Source organism: Pristiophorus japonicus, chromosome 3 (assembly GCF_044704955.1).
Source record: "Pristiophorus japonicus isolate sPriJap1 chromosome 3, sPriJap1.hap1, whole genome shotgun sequence".
Classification (NCBI taxonomy): Eukaryota; Metazoa; Chordata; class Chondrichthyes; family Pristiophoridae; genus Pristiophorus; species Pristiophorus japonicus.
Window position 1 is genome coordinate 306,362,839 of NC_091979.1, and position 15,939 is coordinate 306,378,777.

The 15,939-nt window shown below is 44.8% G+C and overlaps 1 protein-coding gene across 1 annotated transcript in view; it reads left to right on the forward strand.

The window, feature by feature from the left end:
• The window catches only part of ccdc6b (coiled-coil domain containing 6b), a 72,140-nt gene extending 56,509 nt beyond the window's left edge, over positions 1-15,631 (forward strand). Inside the window, exons 3-7 of the mRNA XM_070874073.1 lie at positions 2,457-2,624; positions 3,831-3,987; positions 8,748-8,848; positions 10,466-10,590; positions 14,830-15,631. Of these exons, the coding sequence (XP_070730174.1) occupies positions 2,457-2,624; positions 3,831-3,987; positions 8,748-8,848; positions 10,466-10,590; positions 14,830-15,021 (743 nt within the window). The 3' untranslated portion in view covers positions 15,022-15,631. The remainder of the gene's footprint in view (positions 1-2,456; positions 2,625-3,830; positions 3,988-8,747; positions 8,849-10,465; positions 10,591-14,829) is intronic.
• Positions 15,632-15,939: the final 308 nt, after the last annotated feature.

A 15,939-nucleotide genomic window follows, 5' to 3' on the forward strand; every position in this document is an offset into this window, starting at 1 on the left:
TCCCCTTCTCCCCCCCATTGTCCTTCGCCCCCCCATGTCCTTTCTCCCCCCCCATGTCCTTTCTCCCCCCCCCATGTCCTTTCTCCCCCCCCCCATGTCCTTTCTCCCCCCCCATGTCCTTTCTCCCCCCCCATGTCCTTTCTCCCCCCCCATGTCCTTTCTCCCCCCCCATGTCCTTTCTCCCCCCCCCATGTCCTTTCTCCCCCCCCATGTCCTTTCTCCCCCCCCATGTCCTTTCTCCCCCCCCATGTCCTTTCTCCCCCCCCATGTCCTTTCTCCCCCCCCATGTCCTTTCTCCCCCCCCATGTCCTTTCTCCCCCCCCATGTCCTTTCTCCCCCCCCATGTCCTTTCTCCCCCCCCATGTCCTTTCTCCCCCCCCATGTCCTTTCTCCCCCCCCATGTCCTTTCTCCCCCCCCATGTCCTTTCTCCCCCCCCATGTCCTTTCTCCCCCCCCATGTCCTTTCTCCCCCCCCCATGTCCTTTCTCCCCCCCCATGTCCTTTCTCCCCCCCCATGTCCTTTCTCCCCCCCCATGTCCTTTCTCCCCCCCCATGTCCTTTCTCCCCCCCATGTCCTTTCTCCCCTCCCATGTCCTTTCCCCCCATCCATGTCCTGTTCCCCCAATCCCATGTCCTGTTCCCCCCATCCCATGTCCTGTTCCCCCCATCCCATGTCCTGTTCCCCCCCATCCCATGTCCTGTTCCCCCAACCCCATGTCCTGTTCCCCCCCATCCCATGTCCTGTTCCCCCCCATCCCATGTCCTGTTCCCCCCATCCCATGTCCTGTTCCCCCCCATCCCATGTCCTGTTCCCCCCATCCCATGTCCTGTTCCCCCCATCCCATGTCCTGTTCCCCCCATCCCATGTCCTGTTCCCCCCATCCCATGTCCTTCCCCCCATCCCATCTCCTTCCCCCCATCCCTCTCCTTCCCCCCATCCCATCTCCTTCCCCCCATCCCATCTCCTTCCCCCCATCCCATCTCCTTCCCCCCAATCTCCTTCCCCCCATCCCATCTCCTTCCCCCCATCCCATCTCCTTCTCCTTCCCCCCATCCCATCTCCTTCTCCTTCCCCCCCCATCCCATCTCCTTCTCCTTCCCCCCATCCCATCTCCTTCTCCTTCCCCCCATCCCATCTCCTTCTCCTTCCCCCCATCCCATCTCCTTCTCCTTCCCCCCATCCCATCTCCTTCTCCTTCCCCCCATCCCATCTCCTTCTCCTTCCCCCCATCCCATCTCCTTCTCCTTCCCCCCCATCCCATCTCCTTCTCCTTCCCCCCCATCCCATCTCCTTCTCCTTCCCCCCCATCCCATCTCCTTCTCCTTCCCCCCCATCCCATCTCCTTCTCCTTCCCCCCCATCCCATCTCCTTCTCCTTCCCCCCCATCCCATCTCCTTCTCCTTCCCCCCCATCCCATCTCCTTCCCCCCATCCCCTTTATATCCCCTTTATCCCTCCCCCCTCTCTCTCTCTCTCCCCCCCCCCCCCCTCCTCCCCCTCCCCTCGCTGTCAGAAACACAGACACTGACAGACAGAGAATGAGAGACACACACAGACAGAGAGATAGACACACTGCGGGGGGGGGGGGGGGGGGCGGGGGGGGGCATCCCAGCACGCTGTTGGAGGGCTCCCGGTGCTGCAGTCGGTAAGTAGAAAATGTTTTATTTATTGATTAAAAATTTTTTTTATTTCTTCTTAAATTTTTTTTGGTTGATTTATTGATGTATTTATCATTTATTATTGATGATGGCTCTTTATTTGTAAAACTGAAGTGTTTAATGTTTGTAAACTTCCCTTTAAACCCCCCCTCCCCCCCCCCATTCCCTACGCCTGATTTGTAACCTACGCCTGATTTTCTAAAGTGTAGACAAGGTTTTTTCGAGCGTACAAAAATCTTCACTTACTCCATTCTAAGTTAGTTTGGAGTAAGTTTTCACTGACGAAACTTTGAAATCAGGTGTAAGTGGCCGGACATGCCCCCTTTTGAAAAAAAAATTCTGTTCCAAAGTGAAACTGTTCTAGCTGACTAGAACTGGAGCAAACTAAATGACGAGAATTCCGATTTCTAAGATACTCCGTTCTACACCAGTTGCTCCTAAAAATCAGGAGCAAATCATGTGGAAACTTGGGGCCATTGAAAATAGGTGCAGGAGTCGACCCTTTGAGCCTGCACCACCATTCAATATGATCATGGCTGATCATATGTGGAGAACATGCTTCATTTGAAGGGTAGGTAATCTCTTCACCTGGCCTTAATGAATACATTTTGTTTAATACATTCATGGGTATGGTTATCAATTTTAAGCATTTAAAATATTATTGTGATAACTTGTCCATGTAAATCAGACTGTTGCCTGACTTGGCTTGCTTTTCTGTGCACTTGTTAATTAAGGCTTGGTTAGTACATTTTTGAATCAAAATGTACTTTTATGTGTCTTAGTTTCTAATTATTTCTTAATTCAGCATTCTACAGGAGAAACTAGACCAACCTGTGTCTGCCCCACCATCACCGAGGGACATTTCCATGGAAATAGACTCGCCAGAAAACATGATGCGACATATCAGATTTTTGAAGAATGAGGTAGAGAGGCTAAAAAAGCAACTCCGAGCTGCCCAGTTACAGCGTAAGTTCCACCATAAACTTGAAATGCCACTATGGTGGGAATTATTTTTTCAACTACGCCGTTTCCATTGTTATCAAATGATTCTAGGCACAATTGTGTGCTTCAGTTTTAAAAAAAAAAACCTGCATCACTGCTGTAGAAAGAGAAATATGTTTGCAGGGACTGGATGGTGCCTGAGATTAGATACTGCCCTTCACGTCCTGAATTCAAAATCACCCCAACTCGATGGGATTAAAGCCTGCCGCCTCTCCCGAGATCCAGAGTGGTGCAGGAGCAGTGTTCTTTTGTGCTTGGGGCTGAGCCCAAATAGAAAGAGCTTTTCGTTCTGCATTTAATCATGATATACCTTGCTCGTGTTTGATGTTGACAGAGTGCCTGAAATAGAATGTGTCTGATTCCTTTCTTTGAGCACACAGCCTCACAGAATGAAGTCATAAAAATAAATGTGGGGTGTAAATTCCTAATTTATTAGCTCTCCTGTGTGAGCTGAATACTAACCCTGAACCAAGTCCGTTGATTAAGTTTGAAGCATGCAGATCCAGTTAAATTAAAGTAAATTCATTCAATATAATACTGGCAAAAAGCAAGAGAATGGAATTGGAATATATCTGACTGGTTGAAGAGCTAACACTGGTACAGGCACAATGATCCGAATGGCTGCCTTCTGTGCTTCAAAAAGCCTCTTCATTATTTGCATTAAGCAGTGATCTGTTCATAAAAGATCACCAGATATTTTTATAGCTATAGTTTGATTCAATTGAACTTCATAAGGACACCTGAGATTCTCTTTCTCCCCATCACCCCCTCTCCCCCCCCCCCCACAAACCTTCGGAAGGCTTTTGTGCAGTGGGAAAGTGCATGTGCATGAATGGCTGTAGCTGCAGTTCCTCTTCACAGTTCTGCTTCAATCAACAGCTTTTATATCCTTGTACATTAACTTTCTTCCGGTTTATTTTCACCTTTTTACATTGACATTCTCTCATACTTTTCACCTAGTTTCTACAGTGTTTTTGACCTCAAAATCTCACACTTTTGTGCATCTCTGAGTCAGCAGACAAACTGGCCATGCTCAGTTCTTGACACTTCCATCTTTCACTCCGACATCTTCTCATTTAGTTTGGAATTTCGTCTCTGCCCGTTTTGTTTTTTTGAGTTACAAAACCATGCAGCCTTCAGCTGATACTTCTCTCATTTCAAACTTTACAGATACAGAGAAAATGGCACAATATTTAGAAGAAGAACGCCACATGAGGGAAGAGAATCTGAGGCTCCAGCGTAAACTACAAAGAGAAATGGAAAGGAGAGAGGCCCTGTGCAGACAGCTGTCAGAAAGCGAATCTAGCTTGGAAATGGATGATGAAAGGTTTGTGTGCTGGAAGTTGTCTCTTAAAGTGATTTATTTCTATCAAAGTTGAACATGCAGTGGAACTAAAAAAAAATGTTTAAAAACCTGGTCAATTTTAATTATATTTTTTAAAAGATTGTTATAAAATACATAAAAGTTACAACATGAAAACAGGTCATTTGTACCAAGCAGTCTGTGTTGACAGTTATCTTCCACACGAGTTCATAGTTTTAATCACATTTACCGACCCTGTTCTCATATCCCAACAACTCCTTTTCCTTCATTCACCTATCCAATCTAATCTCGAATGTTGATATAGTCTTTGCCTCCACCACTAACCCCGGAAGTGAATTCAACAAGCTTGCAGCTTTTGGTGTAAAGAATTTTACCCTGCCCCCCCCCCCCCCCGTTTTAAATCCTTTGCATTTATTCTTGTACGTTTGGCCCCTCAGCTGCTGGAAATCATTCTATCTACCCTGTTTGTTCCAATGATACAAGACCCAATTTTTCAGGTCCTCCTTTGTTTTACTTTAATCCAGTGTCAGCCGTGGCTCAGTAGGTAGCACCCTCGCCTCCCACTCCAGGGACTTGAGCGCATAAAATCTAGGCTGACACACCAGTGCAGTGCTGAGGGAGTGTTGCACTGTCGGAGGTGCCGTCTTTCAGATGAGACGTTAAACCAAGGCCCCGTCTGCTCTCTCAGTTGGACGTAAAAGATCCCACAGCACTATTTAGAAGAGGAGCAGGGGAGTTATCCAATATTTATCCCTCAATCAACATAACATAAAAACAGATCATCTGGTCATTATCACGTTGCTCTTTGTGGGAGCTTGCTGTGCACAAAATTGGCTGCCGCATTTTCTACATAACAAAAGTGACTACACTTCAAAAAGTACTTCATTGGCGGTAAAGCGCTTTGGGACGTCTAGTGGTCGTGAAAGGCGCTTTATAAATGTAAGTCTTTAAAGGATCTGAGTTGAGTCTTCTGTTTTGCCCATTCTTCATATTAAACATTATAAAATCTTCGAATACCAAGCAACAGGTGACAAATGAACTGCAACTTGCCATCAGTCTTTACCTCGGGCATCAAACACAAGAAGCTCATGCCGAGTGATGTGTCAAAGTTGAGATGATCTGCTATGCTGCCTCTGCATACTCCAACTCCTTCCCTTCCCTTCACTAAGTTCCCACTCCACCAACACCTCATTAAACTCATGTCATCCATAATGAATACTCAAATGCCCTCTTCTCCCATGTTCATTGACATCAGCTGGTCTATCTTCCATCACTATTCTGACATTTTTATCCCTCAATTTAAAAAAAAAACCCCAACTGTAATCCATTATTGATTCCTCCATTATTGGAGCAATGGCATGCCCCAATTACTGCTCTGTCTCCAAACTTCACGTCCTGGAGCTTGTCATTGCCTTCCAACTCTGCTCCCATCTCTCCTATTACTACCTCTTTGGGATTCTAATCCGGCCACGGCACTGATTTCTGCATGCTCTCGGCTTTGAGACTCGAAGTGCTCAGAGCTCTCTCTGATGCACTTCCTCCACTTAGAGTGGTCTTGGGTCAGGGATTCCCAGGTGTCAGTGGGGATGTCGCACTTTATCAGGGAGGCTTTGAGGGTGCCCTTGTAGCGTTTCCGCTGCCCACCTTTGGCTCATTTGCCGAGAAGGAGCTCCAAGTAGACCAACTTGCTTTGGGAATCTCGTGTCTGGCATGCGGACAATGTGGCCTGCCCAGCGGAGCTGATCAAGTGTGGTCAGTGCTTCAATGCTGGGGATGTTAGCCTGAATAAGGATGCTGATGTTGGTGCGCCTGTCCTCCCAGCGGATTTGTAGGATCTTGCGGAAACATCGTTGGTGCTATTTCTCCAGCAACTTGAGGTGTCTACTGTACATGGCCCATGTCTCTGAGCCATACAGGAGGGCGGGTATTACTACAGCCCTGTAGACCATGAGCTTGGTGGTAGATTTGAGTGCCTGGTCTTCAAACACACTTTTCCTCAGGCAGCCGAAGGCTACACTGGCGCACTGGAGGCAATGTTGGATCTCATCGTCGATGCCTACTCTAGTTGATAGGAGGCTCCTGAGATATGGGAAATGGTCCACGCCGTGGATCTTGATGACGGGGGCAGTGCTGTGCGGTGAGGACAGGCTGGTGGAGGATCTCATCTATACAGTTAGTACCTCATCTCAATACCTATATACTCCGTAAACTGCAACTCATTCAAAATGCGGTCGTTCTTCATATCACTCCCATGGAGTCCGACAATCCCATTACCACCCCCTGTCTTTTGTCTAACTCCCTGCGCCCCAGCAAATTGGATTTAAGATCCTTGTCTTGCCTTAAAATCTTTCGATGGCCTCACTCCATCCCGCCTCAGCTGTACGGCCAGATGTGAGCCCTCTGCTTATCTGGCACCAGCTTACTATATTCTCCCCCCACACTCTGTTCTACCACCTGTGGCCACTGTGATCCTGTCCTCTGGAATTATTTCACAAAACACTCCCAATTTGTTACCTCTCCCTTGAATTTCAACAGCCTCCTTAAAAAGAAAAGAACACCTATTTGATCATACTTTCGTATACCTCTAAATCCCTCTTCTCTACCTCCCAGTGTCCACCTTTGCCCAGCAAAAACACTCTTCAGAGGCTGCCCTGGAGAGCTGAGGTCAATTGTCGCACCCTTAACTGTCCTGGCCACACAGATTGTAATCGAATAAGGGAGCTTCCTCGCCTGCCTGGCTTAATTCCACGCTAATAAGTGGACTTGTAACCTAAGCAATCAATGGAGCCATCTTAATTTTTCATTGAAGATGAAGGGAAGAGATGTTAAAAATGGTGTAAATTTATTTTGATGTAAACATACTAATTGGACTGCAAGCACAGAACAAAAGGTCAAAAAAGAAAAAGACTTGCAATTATATAGCGCCTTTCATGACCTCAAAATATCCCAAAGTGCTTTACTGCCAATTAAGTACTTTAGAAGTATAGTCGCTGTTGTAATTACGAAATGAGGGTTCAAGATAAACAAGCCTAGAGTACAAGTGCAGATTGGATGCAATCTTTTCCTCCTTGAATAATTAATATATGGTTGTCTTCCTGCAAAATCAGTTGATTTATTTCCTACAAACAAGAACAACCTTGAATTTGTAGAGATAAGTATAGATGGAGATGATCAAATAGTCACAGGATTCACTGATTCCTAGATTGGTTCAGTGATGGAAATATGGGGATTGATAATGTTGAGAATCAATTAATTCTTACATTGCTACGGAAATATTTATGCAGAATTCCCTCGGATGTTTAAATGGGTGAAGAAGATAGTTAATTATAGGGTAAATTCAAATAGAGGTGAGCCTTTTCTTTATATTGTATGATAAATTCACCAATCCGCCTCAGAGTGGGAACGTGGTCCCACTGGGATCGGTCCAAGTCGGCATGGATTTATGAAAGGGAAATCATGCTTGACAAATCTTCCAGAATTTTTTGAGGATATAACTAGTCGAGTGGACAAGGAAGAACCAGTGGATGTGGTGTATTTGGACTTTCAAAAAGCTTTCGACAAGGTCCCACACGAGATTGTTGTGCAAAATTAAAGCACACAGTATTGGGGGTAATGTATTGACGTGGATAGAGAACTGGTTGGCAGACAGGAAGCAGAGAGTCGGGATAACCGGGTTCTTTTCAGAATGGCAGGCAGTGACTAGTGGGGTGCCGCAGGGCTCAGTGCTGGGACCCCAGCTATTTACAATATACATCAATGATTTAGATGAAGGAATTGAGTGTAATATCTCCAAGTTTCCAGATGACACTAAGCTCGGTGGCCATGAGAGCTGTGAGGAGGATGCTAAGAGGCTGCAGGCTGACTTGGACAGGTTAGGTGAGTGGGCAAATGCATGGCAGATGCAGTATAATGTGGATAAATGTGAGGTTATCCACTTTGGTGGCAAAAACACAGGCAGAATATTATCTGAATGGCGGCAGATTAGGAAAAGGGGAGATGCAACGAGACCTGGGTGTCATGGTAGATCAATCATTGAAAGTTGGCATGCAGGTACAGCAGGCAAATGGCATGTTGGCCTTCATAGCTAGGGGATTTGCGTATAGGAGCAGGGAGGTCTTACTACAGTTGTAGAGGGCCTTGGTGAGGCCTCACCTGGAATATTGTGTTCAGTTGGTCTCCTAATCTGAGGAAGTACGTTCTTACTATTGAGGGAGTGCCTCGAAGGTCCACCAGACTGATTCCAGGGATGGCAGGACTGACATATGAGTACAGGTTGAAGAATTTGTGCTATTATAGCCCAATTTCTAACTGGTACCACTCCCCACCAGGAGCACAGGATCGTTGCATTTACGCCTGGAGTCATCATTGTGTATAGTAGAATTCCTTACAAACAATTGAATCAATCCTGTTCTTTGCGTATTAGCAGATTAAGTAAAACGGAGGATGCTCATGTCAAAATGAAACCCTATCCCAAAAAAGCCATGATGCTTCATGCTATGGATTGGTAGGGTACAGGATCATACTATTGATTCTCCACACAGCCAGGTTCCAATTGTGGCCATGCTATTTTGGGGTAGTTGACGAGCATTAACTCATTGATTTATGTTCAAGTGCAAAATCTGGGATGCAAATTGTACTGAGGTATTTTGTTTGAAGGAATTTGGGAGTAATTGAGACTTTTTGATCATTTCTGTAGGTCTAGAATTTGTGTATCGGTGCGGTTTTATACATATAGTTGCTAAGTCAGCACTCTTGTTTTCCAGATATTTTAATGAGATGTCTGCACAGGGTCTTAGACCTCGCACTGTATCCAGTCCTATTCCTTACACACCATCTCCAAGTTCCAGCAGGCCTATATCTCCTGGTATGTATTAGACTCAACAGTTATGCTCACTAGAAAAATGCAACCATTGCCATCTTGACTTCCAGTAGTGTCTTCTGACATAAGTGAAGAGCTAGATCAGTGTGAGAGTTTGTGGAGAAACTCTCCACAGTGGCCTAGTGGGTAGAGGAATTGCATGATGTAACAGAGTAAAGATCCCAGGATCAATTCCTGGTCTCTGCTGAGTGAGCTGATCCAGGATAGCAGTGTGGATGTTACAAATGGCTTTCATGCTCATTGGGTGAGGGTTGGATAAAACAATTAGCCATGGTTCCTGATTTTGATCATTGTCCAATGACTCCTATAACATGGTTGTAATAGTCTGTAGCCACTCACTATTTGGTTCACATTTGGTGGGGTAGCAGAGGACTGCCAGTATCCACGGATCACAGACCCTAACATATGACAACCGTCTAATTTGGGAGAAGAGGAAAGGAAAAAGGAGGATAGTTAGTAATTTAAAATAAAATGGTGATGAACTCTAATATTTCCAACCATTTTCCCAGTTAAAGGGGGATTTAGATATATACTGAAAAGAAGGATTTAAAAAAAAAATACTTGGATGCCTGATGCAGTTGGGATTGTATACTCAAAAGATGTTCCTGGTCGTTGCAGTAATAAATTGCTGGATTGATGTTTTAAATTGAGCAATGTCCTTCGAGTGAGTTTCACTTGCTGTTAGGTGTGTCTTTAAATTGTCTTAAAGCATTCTGCCACTAGAGGGAAAAACGAACGTATTCTGCTTAAAAAGCAGAGCAAACACAAAACAATGGCCCTAAAATTCCAGCCTCCCTGGGTCCGTATGGAGTTCCTCCGGACCCGGGAAGGCATCGGAAATGCTTGTTTCCAGCGCGCAATGCGCATGCAAGTTTCTGGCTTGACAGATCATAGCCAGATCAGGAGCGAGGACACTTATAAGTGGAAAGTTCCGATATTTACGCTTAGAAATGTCCTCAAAAATCTTGCGCCTGAAAAAGCAAGCACATAGCCTACTTTTACAGGCACAAGTGAAAACACAAACATATAAAAAATAAAGTCATTAAAACATATTTTTTCATTAAAAACCCTCCCCACAACGATAAGTTTATTTTAAAAAACTTTAAAAAAATAATTTCCTGATTTTTTTTTAAGACATTAATAACTTTAATTTAAATTAATATAGTGTAATTATTTTCTATTTTTTTTATTACTGTTTTGGGTGTATGGGGCTGTGTTTTGGGTCTATCACAATCATAGTAATAGGACCCTGAGGAGCTCCTATTACTATGATACCTTATCTGATTGGCTGCCCAGAGCCGTGTGACTCCAGCTCGAGGCCTGCGCACGCGTCGACGTGCACGCGCTGCGAATCACAGTCGAAGGAGGCTACAGCATTAGAAAGTCCAACGTGGGCACCAGCTTAAGGTAGGTGCGTATTTTTTCTCTCAAATGCCCGCGGGAAGACCAATCTGGAATTTCAGGACCAATGTGTAAAACGCTGAGTTTGCGCTGTTTGCAGAGTTGGTTAGTGCTGCAGCAAGTGATGAGATTTACGTTGTGTTTTGATAGTAAGCAGTCATTGGAGAATGACCTGACCTTGTGTATATATTTCCTTTCTAGGACTATCTTATGCAAGCCACAGCGTTGGTTTTACTCCCCCTACCACCTTGACTCGTGCTGGAATGTCCTATTACACAGCACCTGGTCTTCACATACAGCATATGGGAACTTCTCATGGTATTGCGGTGAGTGAAGAAATGAGTGAATAACGTCTACAATATAGTTAATAAAGTTTTGTAGTATGGGCAAAGGGGTAACGCAAACTAATTGGGGAGGGGTTTTGCAAAATTAAGAGTAAAGGGTTAACAACAAACCACAGTAGAAATACTCATTTAAAGGCATATTTATTTACATGTGTGTCTGAATTTGGACTCTGCCTGAAGGACACTGGTATCTGAGAAAAGATGCAGAATGAAGTAGCAAGGATGAATGTCGAGCTCTGCTCTGAAAACTTATTTGCTTAAAAAACGGTGCAAAGAAGATTAATAGGATGTGGATACTTAAGATCTCAATTTATTAATTTGATCATAGAACCAGGGAGCAGAGGGAAAAAATCAAATCTAGAAGATTTGAATGAAAGAATGTAACAAAGAATTTAGAAAACGATTCGTTGGTAGATAACTGAAGGAAACTATTTAGTGCAGTTAATACACTGTCAACTAAAAATTCTTAAGTTGGTTTTGAACCAAATAATTGGAGCTGTTTAATAATCTAAATGAACCAACTTCAAATGAAGAGGAGTTATAAAATGGTACATTACAGTTTCAAACTTGAATCCGTACCAATAAAACATTGGAATGGGACTCGAGATATGGTCGTGCTATTGGAGAAGGTGGATGGATCATAAAGGGGCATGTTTAGATTCACTTACATAAATGGAACATTTTGATAATTGCTAGGATATTACCCAGGAACATGAAATCATAAATGTGCTCTGAGCTTTTTATATTCATGGTTATTTGATTTTCAGGAGAGAAGGGGTGGCAGTATTGGTAAATGATTATCATAGAGTTGGGACACAAGAACATAAGAAATAGGATCAGGAGTAGGCCATACAGCCCCTCAAGCCTGCTCCGCCATTCAATAAGATCATGGTTGATCTAATCATGGACTCAGCTCCACTTCCCTGCCCATTCCCCATAACCCCTTATCCCCTTATCGTTTAAGAAACTGTCAACTTCTGTCTTAAATATATTCAATGTCCCAGCTTCCACAGCTCTCTGAGGCAGCGAATTCCACAGATTTACAACCCTCTGAGTGAAGAAATTTCTCCTCGTCTCTGTTTTAAATGGACGGCCCCTTATTCTAAGATCATGCCCTCTAGTTCTAATCTCCCATCAGTGGAAACATCCTCTCTGCATCCACCTTGTCAAGCCCCCTCATAATCTTATACGTTTCGATAAGATCACCTCTCATTCTTCTGAATTCCAGTGAGTAGAGGTCCACCCTACTCAACCTTTCCTCATAAATCAACCCCCTCATCCCCGGAATCAATCTAGTGAACCTTCTCTGAACTGCTTCCAAAGCAAGTATATCCTTTCGTAAATATGGAAACCAAAACTGCATGCAGTATTCCAGGTGTGGCCTCACCAATACCTTATATAGCTGTAGCAAGACTTCCCTGCTTTTATACTCCATCCCCATTGCAATAAAGGCCAAGATACCATTGGCCTTCCTGATCACTTGCTGTACCTGCATACTATCCTTTTGTGTTTCATGCACAAGTATCCCCAGGTCCCGCTGTACTGTGGCACTTTGCAATCTTTCTCCATTTAAATAATAACTTGCTCTTTGATTTTTTTTCTGCCAAAGTGCATGACCTCACACTCCAACATTTATACTCCATCTGCCAAATTTTTGCCCACTTACTTCGCCTGTCTATGTCCTTTTGCAGATTTTTTGTGTCCTCCTCACACATTGCTTTTCCTCCCATCTTTGTATCGTCAGCAAACTTGGCCACGTTACACTCGGTCCTTTCTTCCAAGTCGTTAATATAGATTGTAAATAGTTTGGGTCCCAGCACTGATCCCTGTGGCACCCCACTAGTTACTGGTTGCCAACCAGAGAATGAACTATTTATCCCGACACTCTGTTTTCTGTTAGTTAGCCAATCCTCTATCCATGCTAATATATTACCCCAAACCCCATGAACTTTTAACTTGTGCAGTAATCTTTTATGTGGCACCTTGTCAAAATGCCTTCAGGAAGTCCAAATACACCACATCCACTGGTTCCCCTTTATCCACCCTGTTCGTTACATCCTCAAAGAACTCCAGCAAATTTGTCAAACAAGACTTCCCCTTCACAAAGCCATGCTGACTCTGCTTGACTGAATTTTGCTTTTCCAAATGTCCTGCTACTGCTTCTTTAATAATGGACTCCAACATTTTCCTAACCACAGATGTTAGGCTAACTGGTCTATAGTTTCCTGCTTTTTGTCTGCCTCCTTTTTTAAATATTTTTTAAACATTTGCAGTTTTCCAATCTCCCCAGAATTCAGGGATTTTTGGTAAAATACAACCAATGCATCCACAATCCCTGCCGCTACTTCTCTTAAGATGCATGGATGTGCGTTAAGACAGAATCCATATGGATAGTGTTAAGAAATAGGAAGTGAGGTGATACAATTTTCGGTGAGCATAACAGGCCAAGAAACAGTGGAGATGAGCGAGGGAGATGGATTTTCGGACAGTTCATAGAAAGATATATAAAAACAAGGCAACAATGTTGGGTTACTATCCCAAAATAGGCTGGTATAAAGGTAATGCAATCAAAGTGGGGAATGCTTTTAAATTGCATCCAGGATTTCTCCTTGGATCAATGTGCTTCTAGTCCAACAAAAAACGGATCATGGCTTGATTTAGGTTTGGGAAATTAAATGAGTCAAATAAATGACATGACAGTAGGAGAACAATTGAGAAATAGTAACCACACCACAGTTGGGTTCAGTGCCACAATAGAAATGGATAATGAAGAGTCAAACAGGAAAATGGCAAAATTCACTGAAATAAGGGAAATAAGGGTGATTAACTTCTGAGGGCTTCCGAAACGGAGGGTGACGCTCCATGGACCCTCGCGGTTGACAGTGTCAAAGGCCTTTGTAAGGTCGAAGACGACCATGTATTAAGCGCTGGTGCTGTTCCCTGCATTTTCCTGCAGCTGTCTCGCGGTAAACATCATGCCTGTTGTGCCCCGTAGGGGACGAAATCCGCACTGCGACTCCAGGAGAAGCTCCTCGGCCACAGGGCGAAGACGGTTGAGGAGGACTCTAGCGACAACTGTCCCGATAGCAGAGAGATTCCTCTGTCGTTGCCACAGTCGTACTTGTCCCCTTTTTTTAAAGATGGCCACAATCTCTGCATCTCTGAGATCTCCCGGCATGCTCTCCTCCCTCCAGATGAGAGATGAGGTCATGTATTCATGCCACCCATCGGCAACGATGACCAGACTGCCAGTGATGCTCAGACCTCCTGTGGCGGTGACCTGGACCTCTTCCGCCGCCTCCCCCACCTCCCTTCGGCGGCCTCCTCCTCGGCGTCGACTCACCTAACTCACCCGATCCCCGATCCCCGACGGCTGACCAGGCGACCGGGCCTCCACCCCTCCAGCGGCGGCAGATGGGCCTCTCCTCCACGATGGCGCCTGGGCCTCCTCAACGACGGCTGGACCTCTCCTTCCCCACAGGTGACCTCCTCCTCAATGGTGACCGGGTCCTCCTCCTCCTCCTCCTCCTACGATTGAGGTTGGCCTCCCCTCCTCCTTCAGCGACGACTGAAGCTCTCCTTCTCCACTGGTGACCTGGCCTCTCTTCCTCCTCCGGCACATGGTGAGCACCATGGCTGTGACCCCCCCCCTACATCTTCCACTCTGAACCCCAGTGGGCCACTGTCCCTCCCAGTGCCTGCCCCCAACCAGGCCTCGGACCACCTACCATCAAGGGCGCTACTCAGCGCCGAGCCTGCGGCCAACATCTCGCCGTAGGCAACTAGGCCCACACAGCATAAAGAAATAACCATTTTGGTGAGGAGTTGCTGCTCCATAGAACCATATCTTGGGTTAAGTCACTGTTTGAGTTGAGAAGGTGGACAATAAGGACTTTAGTGCTGCTTCACTACTAGTGGGACTCCAGATTCTGCTTTCTCAGCTTGGGCAGTTAACTTGTTCAATAAAAGATAGAAAATGTGAGCGGGATTGTAAACATCAGATGTTATTCAAGTTGCATCATTTACAACACATCTCTTTGGTTGAACCTTCAGGAGTTTCAATGCTGGTGTCTAGCTCTTGTCTCTTTCCTTTTGAACTTATTCTTTTGAGTAATTCTGGGTGGGATAGCCTTTTCTGTTTGAGGTTACTTTTAAGAAGTTTTGGTCTGTATCGTTGTAAAACCATGTCCTTTTGCTTACGTGCATCTATTTGTTTTGCAGAGGCCTTCCCCAAGAAGAAGCAACAGCCCTGACAAATTTAAACGCCCAACACCTCCGCCCTCCCCAAACACACAGACAGTGGTTCAGCTGCCACCGCCGCCACCTCCACCAGTCCAGCCAGCGCTTCAGTGTGCACCATCCCAACCAGCGCATCCCCAGCCTTCAGCGTATCCTCCGCCACCTCAGCCGTAGAGTGTACGTGCTGTGAAGCAACTGCATCTGGAGTGGACTGATGACATAAAAAGCAGTTTACTAAAGCCAAAGGCTTAACTGGCATCTTTTGGATTTGACTTATTTGTACTGAGATTATATAGGCTTCACCGCTAACTGTGTTGTAAATGTTTGTCTGGAGGGCAGCCAGTGTTTTGTCCACAACACTAATTTACTGCATTTTGTCAGTGTTGACTGGAACCTCATGCACAACCTTCATTCTGTTGCTTAAATATCTGCCGCACCCATTTGGTAATAACAGTACCTGATTGAATGTTCTGTCGGTCCGACAGCTCCAAAGCTTTATTCCACAGATTTGTAAAAACAAAACCTCTCCAATGATTTTCATTACAAATTTTGCAGTAACTACAAGCATGATGTGTCTTGTTTTCTAGGCCGTGTTTACGCTTCAGTGTTAATGCTTTAGTGTCTTGTTGGCTTTTGCCAAGCATTTACAGAATTAGCACTACATTTCAAAACTAAGTGACGACGGAGTTTTAGGGGAAACATTCAGATGCATCAAGCTCCAGCACTAAATCTAATGTCTTCCGGTGGTATGATTTATATCCAAATAAACAGCATATAAGCTTAATACAGATTCAGTATTGAATTTCTGTCATGTGCTGTGACTTCTTTTTTTTTATAAACAAAAATTCCAGAAACCGGTTTTGGCAAATCTATACCATTGGACGGGGCTTATTTACAAGTTTAATCATCACAGATTTATTGCAGATCTGGCTTGTGGCAAAATGAAATATCAATAACTTTTCACATTTCAATCCAGAGATCAACATTTTTTGATGTAAACTATAACCTGCTGTTTAATGTCTGTGGGCTTTGTAGATAGTAAATCATTAGACAAACAAGCTGGTGTGTGTTGTGCTGATTTTGAGCGAATGT